The following is a 10,559-nucleotide window of genomic DNA, read 5'->3' on the forward strand; positions in this document are numbered from 1 at the left end:
CTTTGCGAATATATGATGCATCTTTTAGAGAAATCTACAACATCATTAGAGATATCTTCAATTGAGTTAAGTCAAAATATATTTACAGATATCTTGAATCTGATTTCTTATGTACAATCATATTGTACAAATATCTCTAATTGTCGTTTTGACTAGTTGAATTATAATAATCATTATATTAGTCAAAATATAGACTGAGACAGGGCATAGTGGACACTTTAAAATCACCTGTTTCGGTCTGTCTCTAAAAGTGAGGGGGACGTAGGCCTACCCCTCCCGAGGGCTGAGATAACTTTATATTTATAGATAGACTGGACACAGGTTTAAATTCTTGCCGTATGTTAGTGAAGGGGAAAGCAGACACACCGCGGCCTCACAAGGCTTCAGAATGGCTGTTTTTGCCGTTTTGTTTTCGGCAGTGATGCTCCTTGCTGTTGTACCAGCCTGGACCGGTGAGTCTGCTGTTATTTTGACTCAAAAAAGCTACGTCTTTTGTAATATTTCTTAAATATCGAAATTTAATTAATCGACGTCATTGTTGTTCCTTAAGCTTCTTATTACTCTATATAGCATATGTATTTCATCTCCTAATATTGGTATAAAAATGTCTTCAAGGTTTTGCCTGTTTATGGTCTGTGTTGGTTATTTGATCTGTTTATGGAATGTGGTCAGCGAATACTTTCGGTTCAGGAAACCACCTAGTTCCGCATTCAGTGTTGCCAGATGTACCTGACTGATTCCAAAACACTCCGAAATGCAAAAACAACCGCACATAAATCTGGAGGCTACCATAAGCGATTCTAAGCCGGGGTGTCTGGGGCTAGGGCCCGGGGGGCACGCCGTTTCAAAACCGCCATACATTTCTCTACCCGCCTATGTCATTTTTACCCGCACAATCAATTAAAAACCGCCCAATCTGGCAACACTGACCGCCTTTTTAAGTTATGTTGTGCTTGCGCTACCGGATCGAATAAAATGCAGGGCGCCCCAAAGGGTGGCCAGGGGTGTGACTTAGATGTTGATTTTATTAATTTAAATGTACTTACGTAAATTCGCAATATTTCAATAAATAAATTAATTAATTAATAAAAAAAATGTAGCCACAAAATTATTGCGGATTGATTAGCGCCACAGATGTGGCTGATTCACTGAGATTGCACACTTTTTATTAAGAAACTATTATTCTTGAAATGAAAAGGTGTTTTTTTTATCTGATTGAAAACCACAAATCCAAAAAATAAAAATAAAATAAAAAGATGCATTTTGAAATCAGCTTTTCAGAATCTAGTTTATTTAGCAACTCTATTATTTTGCTGGTTGACTTAAAAGGGCCAGAAATCTCAATAATTTGTGGGTGTATTTTGCAAAAAGATACATCAATAGAAGAACATGTATTAATATTTTGTGGCTCAAAAAGAAGCATGGATAAACGTGTGCGTGCGTGCGTGCGTGTGTGTGTGTGCGTGCGTGCGTGTGTGTGTGTGTGTAGTAATGTCTTTTGTTCAGTTTGTTCACTTGTTTGTTTTATTAATTCATTCATTAAACTCCATTATTTTAGACATGGCATATACTGTATGCTGTACAATAAAAGTATGTGAAAAATAACTTACCTGAAAGGTGTTTTTAAAGTAAATATTGATTTTGATTTGGTTTGCACGTGTACTTGCTGAATTATTTCAAGGAATAAATTGCAATATTTCAAGAGTAATTAATGGAATTATTTAAAACTTCATTATTTCATTTACCAGAAACAAAAATATAACATTACTCATTATTCACAATATATACACAATTCATTATTTTTTTGTGAGCCACCCCAAGACTTGGTGTGGCCTTACTTGGCCACCCCTAAGAAAATGGGGGCGCCACTGATAAAATGATAACATAATTAGATCAAAACACTGTTGTCTATAAAACACTGTTTTATAGAGCACATTTTTGTTTGAGAATGATCTGTTAATAAAAACAGGCTATAAACTTGTTCATCAAAGGACCCAGATAGCAAAATGACATTTCCTACATGTACGTTTCTCTTGACATCGGATCAACGTTGATCTTTTTTATTATTATTATTAACAACAAATAATTATATTTAGAATTATACAGTTATATACAAAAATCTATGCCAGAGTGTACAAAAAACATTAAGTAATTAAAAATCTTATATTCCTTAAGAATATGACAAGTCTTCTTAGCTTTTTCATTAACAATATTCTCCAGACTTGTGTAGTAATCCTTAGTCTCTTGAAGAAAGTGAACAAAATTTGGCTTGGATCCAGTCCATTTTTGATGTATATGAAACTTTCCCATAATAATAAAAAGTTGTACAAGAAAGGTAATTTTTTTTTTAGATATATTGACATAATAAATGCAAATATCAAAAATGTGTAACTTGAATACAATGTTTGTTTTTCTTCTAAGAAAATCCACCCAGAAAATCCTTGTGGACATACAATCACAAAACATGTGGACAATAGTTTCATTTTCCATGCAACAAAAATGACAGGAATAATCAATATCCAAATTAAATTTCTCTAAAACCTCTTTAGCTGGATATATACTATGTAAAATTTTAAATGTAACTTCTTTTACTTTGTTATATATGCAATATATTTCATACGAACACCAAGCTTTTTTCCAATTTATATTCATGAATACACTGGTCCATTTTAAATTATTATATATAACTGTATGACCTGTTGTAATATTCCTAATATATTTATTAGTATAACTTTGTTTAATAATATCAATATCTTCTTAATGGTTTTCTTCAACATATTTTCCTTTTAATATTGATTTCCATGCTCTCTCACAAAATGAACAAGTTGTTGAGATATGGCATCAAATGCAATAGCATACTCTTTTGGAGTAACTGGAAAGCTAAATGTATCTAAACATTTACTGTAAGATAATTAATTTCCATTTAAATTTAGAAGTTGTCTAATACAATATCATTTTCATACCATTTTTTTGGAAGAAGAGAGATTTGTTTTTATATTGAATACATCTACTATTGCAAATAATATACTTGTTTGGGGGAAAATTGTGCTTAAATACCAGCATCCAGGCCAATAACGCTTGTTTGTAAAATGTAGCTAGTTTCACTGGAAGTTTGTTGAATTTAAAATTACATTTCATTTTCTTTTCGGCTTAGTCCCTTTATTAATCCAGGGTCGCCATATCAGAATGAACCGCCAACTTGTCCAGCACATATTTTACGCAACGGATGCCCTTCAAGCTGCAACCCATCACTGGGAAACATCCATACACACTCATTCACACACATACACTACGGCCCATTTTATCTTACCTAATTCACCTGTACCACATGTCTTTGGACTTGTGAGGGCAACCGGAGCGCCTGGAGGAAACCCAGGCAAGCACGGGGAGAACATGCAAACTGACCCAGCCAAGGGTCGAACCAGCGACCTTTTTGCTGTGAGGCGAACGTGCTACCCACTGCACCACCAAATCGCCCCTTTTAAAATCTCAACAGAAATTCTATACCCCCATCATGTCAAGTATGTGTTTTAGAAAAGTATACCACGTACTGATCTTTTCTTTTAGGAATTTAATTAACCAATTAATTTCGAATGTATTGTTTAAAGTTTCAAAACTTAACACAGATAAACCACCATAGCATTTTTGTTTACACATAATTTTCTTTTTATATAGTGATGTCTCTTGCTCCATAAAAAAATTTAATAGTATTTTGTCTAAGTCTTTGTATACATTAGATGGACAGCTTTGTACAGTAAAACCCTACCATTCAGAGATAAATCTCTTTGAAGCCAGATATTAAATCTTGTCTTAGTTTTATTCATTATAGGTTGAAAACTAAGCATATTGCATTCATTTTCTTCTTTATGAATGACAACCTCTAAATATGTAATTAATAATAATCATTTTTATCAATCTATTATTATTATTATTATTATTATTATTATTATTATTGTTAAGTAGGATATAAGTGCTGCCCACAGGATTGAAATATACTTGCGGTGGTTGCCAGATTGAAACACACCTTTTGCCATGACCTTAGGTTACCTACATACGACAAAAAAATAGATTTTTAACAATATTGTTATTTATAATACGTTTCTTTTCAGTGGGTTGAAGATTTTGAAGAAAATACTTGAAATAAAAAAAGAAATCCACAATTTCTATACCTTTATTCTATTCAGAAGCCATGTGCACCCACTGACAGGTAAAACTGCTGTTGACATTTTGTACAGTATTGCCAAAGCATGTTAGATATGTATAAAATACATAATATATAACAACATCAAATTAATAAAATATACAGCAAATGAGAAACAAATGACATAAAGGAAATCTAAGAAGTATGATACTTACAAGAATAAATGTAGATTTGAGTCGTTTAGATCAAATAATTAATTATATAATGTTTCTCTCTGTCTCACAGTCAGCTGCGAAGCCAAGCAAAAGTAAATCAGGCTTAAAATAAAAATGACGATGGCTTAGAAAGCGAAACCAAAAGCCAAATCCCAGACAATTTAGAAGATTTAGAAACCCGGACAGACTAAACTGACCTCGGCTGTGCCAAATATAATAGCAATGATTAACAACTACAGATGTTGCAAAACTTTGTCTATAGGTTGAAAGGTAAAGACAAAAACATCCTAAACCAGTCTAACCAGATTTGTTTGTGATAGTCAGATGTCACCACTTCATCATGAAACTATTTTCATAATGTATTGATAAAAATGATCATGTGGATCGTGTGTTTTTGACATTTTCATTATTTATTCTTTTTCAATACAGAAAAACACTCCCTCTACTACATATACACAGCTTTATCCAGACCTGTTGACCTGCCGGGCATCTATGAATTCACTGCAATGGGTTTGCTTGATGACAGACAGATTGACTATTACAACAGCGAACAGCAGAAGAAGATTCCTAAACAGCACTGGATGAAAGAGAAAATGCAGGCAGATTACTGGGAAAAAGGCACCCAGTCCAGAAAGAGCAAAGAACAGTGGTTCAGTGTGAATGTCGGCATTCTGATGGACCGTATGAGACACAATAAATCAGGTCAGGAATAGTTATAATAACTTATATATATGTATAATAACTTATCTTTTTGAATATATTTTAATGTCATTTATTCCTGTGATTTTAAATCCACTCATATGATTCTTCAGAAATCATTCTCATATGCTAGTTTACTGTTTTCAAATATATTATTATTATTATGATCATCAGTATTTATTAACAGTTTACATAAAAAACTAGAGTGAAGCTAATAATTCACACAGGAATACATTACATTTAGAAATATTTCAATAGAAAACGGCTTTTTAAACGCTAAAAAGTATTTCAAATTTTCACTTCGACTTTTTGCTCTATTTGGATCAAATAAATTCAGGCTTGGTGAGCAGAAGAGACCTTTTTAAGCATTAAAATGTTTGAGCAGTATTGGTCATATATCATTATAACATTATATCTGTATCATTTTTGCTTTTGCTTATTCATCTTACAGTCAGTTTAATTGGTGTCTGTTTCAGATGTTCATGTTCTTCAGTGGAGACATGGTTGTGAAATTGAGAGTCAGGGGAATGAAACCCGCTTTTCTAAAGGCATTGATGAGTACAGCTATGATGGAGAAAACTTCCTGGCTTTTGATGATGCGGAGTCTCACTGGGTTGCCCCAGTGGTCGCAGCTCTTCCAACCAAGAGAAAATGGGATAATGTGCCCATCCTAAATCAGTACACCAAGGGCTACCTGGAAAAAGAGTGTGTGGACTGGCTCAACAAATTCAGAGAATATGGAGATCAGGAGCTTAAACAAGTCTGTGAGTTTATATACAGCATTCATTTGGTTAGTGTTATAGAACTGACTGATTAAAAATTCTTCTTGTGATTTCAGCTGCCCCAGATGTTCATGTGTTTGCGAAGAAGATAGTCAGTGGCAAACCCAAGCTAAAACTCATTTGTCTGGCCACTGGATTCTACCCTAAAGATGTGATTTTGACCATAAGGAAATACCGCACAACACTGCCTGATAATGATCTAGAATCCTCAGGAGTTAGACCAAACCAAGATGGGACCTTTCAGCTGAGAAAGAGCGTTTACATATATGAGGATGAAAAAGCAGAATATGACTGTCATGTGTTCCACAGAACTCTCAAGGAACCAATTATCGTCAGATGGAGTAATCAAAGCATACAGAAATACCACTTTGAATTCAAAAAGTTTTGGCAAAAGCTGTGAACCTCCACTTTCTTGTGTCAAAACTAAATTAAAATAGTTGATTAAAATTTAAATTACTTATCTTTGCATTTGTGTAGATGGCGAGTACCCTTCAGAGCTTCCCATAGCTATGATTGCAGCAATAATTGGAGTTTTGATTCTGCTGGTAGCCATTGGCGTAACAGTTTTTATCTTAAAAAAGAAGAACATAATTGGTGAGTAGAGACTGATTAATGAACATTTCCTCTCCCTTTTATTTTAGCATTATTTTAAAGGAATGTTTGGTATATTTTAAACACTCTTTCTAGATGACAGTACTTTCAGATGATTCATTGTTTTAAGACAAATTAGATCACTTTTAAGAAATGTGCCAAACTGTTGGAGAAAAACAGTTTTTCCATGTACTTCAACATTTACATTAATTATAAGTTAAAATTAATATTAAATCAAAGTGCAGTATAAGTGAAATATCCAGGCTGTGTTGAAGAGAGTAGCAATACAACATTTAACTGTGATTGTCTTTTATTTCTTGATGATGTGACTTGAATATCTGCATGTTACAGGAAATAAGGATGAGAAACGCTCTGTCGTATCAGCTGTCTCTGGTGAATATTCTTCTTATTGCTTTTGGTTAACAATAAGTAAGTGGGTTTAAAAATGGTGGACAATTAGGTTATTGTGAAGCTTATTATTATCATTGACTGTAATCCTTAAAAACTAAAATACTTTTCAACCATGATGGTGTATGAATTCTTTATTAAAATAAATCAAAATATATCAATAAATCAAACTAAAGTGTATTTCTAATGTTTAGTTATACACTTCTAAAATGTATAACTATTGTCTTTCATTTTTAAAAGTGATATAACACTAGATTATCTAAGGGGGGGGGGGGGGTGTTGAAGCTGTTATTGGTAGCACTTTATTGTACATGTACAGTATTAGCAGTATTATTGAGCAATGTGCCAAACTGGTGGAGAAAAACCTATTGTCCATGTGCTTATATTTTTCATTAATTGAAAGTTAAATTAATATTCCATCAAAGTGCAATATAAGTGAAATGTCCAGGCTGTGTTGAAAAGAGAGTAGCAAAACAAAATTAAACAGTGTTTGTCTTTTTTATTTATTGATGATGTGACTTGAATATCTGCATGTTACAGGAAATACGAATGAGAAACGCTCTATGCTAGACGGTTCAGCCGACTCTGGTGAATATTCTTTTATTCAATTATAGATTGGCACCTGCTTTTCTTATTATTGCAAAATCAAATTGATTGATTAAATGCATCTTGTTCTACTGCATGCCTTTCACAGTTTACATTTCCACTATTTCTTTTGCTGGACAAAGTTTTGGCACACTGTTTTAAAAAATAACATGCACAGCTCACTTTGACATTTCACTGTACCTCAACAGGTAAAGGGAGTAGTGAGGGAAGTTCAGAAAGCAGTCCTACTCACTCACCATGTTCACAACTCACAACAATGTTCACAAGAAAATGGACAATGAGGTAACTATGATTTACGTGCAATTCAGTTCAATTCACCTTTATTTGTATAGCGCTTTTACAATGTAGATTGAGGCAAAGCAGCTTCACATAGAAGATCATAGTAAATTGAAACAGTGTCAGTCCAGTTTTCAGTGTTTAAGTTCAGTTTGGCTTAGTTCAGTGTGGTTTAATCATCACTACTGAGACTCCAAACACTGAAGAGCAAATCCATCGATGCGCAGCTCTACAAATCCCGAACCATGCAAGCTAGTGGCGACAGCGGCGAGGAAAAAACTTCACCAATTGGCGAAAGTGAAGAATTAAAAAACCTCGAGAGAAACCAGGCTCAGTTGGGCACGACCATTTCTCTGCTGGCCAAACGTCTTGTGCAGACCTGCAGTCAAGGCGCCGGAGGCTGGAGAATGCTGGACCTATGCGAAGACTCGTCTGTCCCTGGAGCGTCACAGGAATCAGTCTCATGCTCTCCACTCCTCCATGACCACCACAGCAGGGATACGGCCTGGTCCATGATTATGGAAACCTTGGGATCATCTTGTCGCTGATCTTGGATCGAATCAGTGGAGCTGCATAGTCTGACGGCCTCGGGATGAGTAATATTAGTAAAAGTACAGCCAGAGGGTGCACTGTATAGCACTTTTCTGCTTTTAGATACTAGAGGAAAAGAAAGAGAAGTCTTCACCATAGGCGCTTCACCATGATTTGTTCAGACGGAATAAGTTTTACTTAGAGATTTACATAGGGATGGTGTGAAGTAACTATTATAGCAGAGCTTCCCAGTGACTTTAGTTCCTTCCAAATGTGCCATCTTAGTAATTATAATGGATAATGGTAGTACATGTTTTATAAAAAATCTGTGCTTTAAAAGTGCTTTTAAAAAGTGAAATAAGACTCCTTGAAGGATGAAATTTATGAGAAATACTGTGAAAATATTAAACATCACTTGGGAAATATTTGAAAAAGAATTTAAATTTAAAGGCCTTTAATGGTTTAATGCAAATGGATTCCCACTTCTGGTAGTTTTACTGAGATTTTTTAAAATCTGTGTAAATTGGCTATTAACATCATAGATGTACTGTGGTAAAATTAGCTTACTCCATTCACCCTTGTTAAATGAATATTGCCCAAATAGTGTGTTTATAATGCTAACAGACTGCTGTGGTCGACAAAATTGATAGTTAACCATGCTATGGGCCTACAATATTGGACTAGCAGGGACAGGGATCCAATGAGAAGTTGAGAGAAGATTTGATGAGAATATTTTGAAAGTCCAGACTGCAATTTTTGGAGTCCAGACAGCAGTAATGTCCAGAACGTCTAGAACTGCTGTAGAGCGACTATGAATGTACAATGATGTAGGTAGCAATTTTGCTAAAGTTTGTAAGTTTACATACTAGTGCACTGAGGATATGTTGATTTCAATTTGTTGGTGTAGTTTGGCTGTAGTTGTATGTATAAGTACAAATCCTAATTATATTTTAAATAACATGTATTTATGCTTGTATTTCAGTGAGGGAGTCCAAAAATAAACCGACAGCTGCAGAGAGAAAATCTCTACCGATGGAAACAATGGAAGTTGAAAATGCCTGCTAAATAAAGTGAAAAAAAGTCTACTGAGAGAGAATTAAAAAGTTAAACAAAGTCGGATCATCAGAGTGTCAATATAGATAGTCCTGACTTTTGTTTCTCTTAAAATTTCTCCTAAAATTTTGTTCTATGTATATTTTCTTACAAATTTTTTGACTTATTATTCCTATTTAAAAGACAAAAGTGCGTGTTTTTTTTCTTTCTTGTTTTTCCCTTGATATTTTCAATGCTAGTTTTTTAAATATGTGCACTTTTTAGCACAATAAACACCCAGAGCCTATTTGACGAATGTATCATAAAATGATCCTCAATGCTCTATAAAGAATAGAAAATGCATTCTTTAGTTTCTTACTCTGTAAAATGTTGTGGTTGTTTTATATTAGTTGCTTAATTTAGGTTTAATTTTCAGCTTTGATATATATATATATATTTATGTGTGATCTTGTAATATCTCTTCATGATAAGATGCATCAGTGTTATAACGATATTTTCTTGTTATTAAGTTATTATGTTCCTTATTTAAGTTATATCATAAACGTGGTTTATTCTATAGCTGTCATTTATAGTGCTTTTACAAAAAAATGGTAAAGTTGGTTTTATATTCAGACATTCAGACTTTCTCCTTAATAATATAGTTTCAGAAAAGTATTCTTTGCAAATTCTGAATAGTGAAATTATTATTAGCAGCCAATGAATATCAAAGTACAACATTGTTCACAGTCAGTGAAATAGTGCTAATGTTGTTTTGAACTCATACTTACATGTGATTTCAAGCCAAATATTTATAGGAAGCCTGTCACAAGTTGTCACTGAACGAATGCGTAAATATACAACCAATTTTATGTCAATATATAGTTTTGGCTTTGTTTAAAAACTGAGCATCTTGTGAATTTTGCACTTTCTTCACAATAAAGTGGTTTTAAAAAGGGTGAAAATGATTACTGTGATCATTACTATTGTTGTTGACTGTATTCATTAAAAGCTGAAGTGTATTTAACTATTAAGCTTTCATTTCTAAAAGTAACACAACACAAGACTTTCTAAGGGAGGGTTGAAGCTGTTTTTGGTAGGACTTTATTTACATTCATGTATATGTATACTTACAGTAAGTCCTCCTTAACCTCTCATTTCACTGTAAACATTTTTCTGTGACTCAGTTAGCTGTAATGGTAACTTGTTTACATGCTAGAAGCAGATAAAATCAAAGGCATATATACCTGTCGTCAGTGCTAGATTGGGCCTATTCTAACT

The 10,559-nt window shown here is 33.7% G+C and overlaps 1 protein-coding gene across 2 annotated transcripts; it reads left to right on the plus strand.

Annotated features, from left to right (window-relative positions):
* Positions 1 to 309: 309 nt before the first annotated feature.
* Positions 310 to 10,243, plus strand: LOC130226313 (H-2 class I histocompatibility antigen, Q10 alpha chain-like). Of its 2 annotated transcripts, XM_056456617.1 has the most exons (9): positions 310 to 452; positions 4,786 to 5,058; positions 5,532 to 5,819; positions 5,894 to 6,178; positions 6,315 to 6,431; positions 6,780 to 6,821; positions 7,377 to 7,424; positions 7,631 to 7,724; positions 9,232 to 10,243. In XM_056456617.1, the coding sequence occupies exons 1-9, from the start codon at positions 389 to 391 to the stop codon at positions 9,248 to 9,250; spliced, it is 1,230 nt and encodes a 409-aa protein (XP_056312592.1). In that variant the 5' UTR covers positions 310 to 388; the 3' UTR covers positions 9,251 to 10,243. The 2 variants fall into 2 exon arrangements, with proteins under 2 accessions (XP_056312592.1, XP_056312593.1); XM_056456618.1 differs by lacking the exon at positions 5,894 to 6,178 and having other exon boundaries at positions 311 to 452.
* Positions 10,244 to 10,559: the final 316 nt, after the last annotated feature.

The sequence above is a fragment of the Danio aesculapii genome, chromosome 1 (assembly GCF_903798145.1).
Source record: "Danio aesculapii chromosome 1, fDanAes4.1, whole genome shotgun sequence".
Classification (NCBI taxonomy): domain Eukaryota; kingdom Metazoa; phylum Chordata; class Actinopteri; order Cypriniformes; family Danionidae; genus Danio; species Danio aesculapii.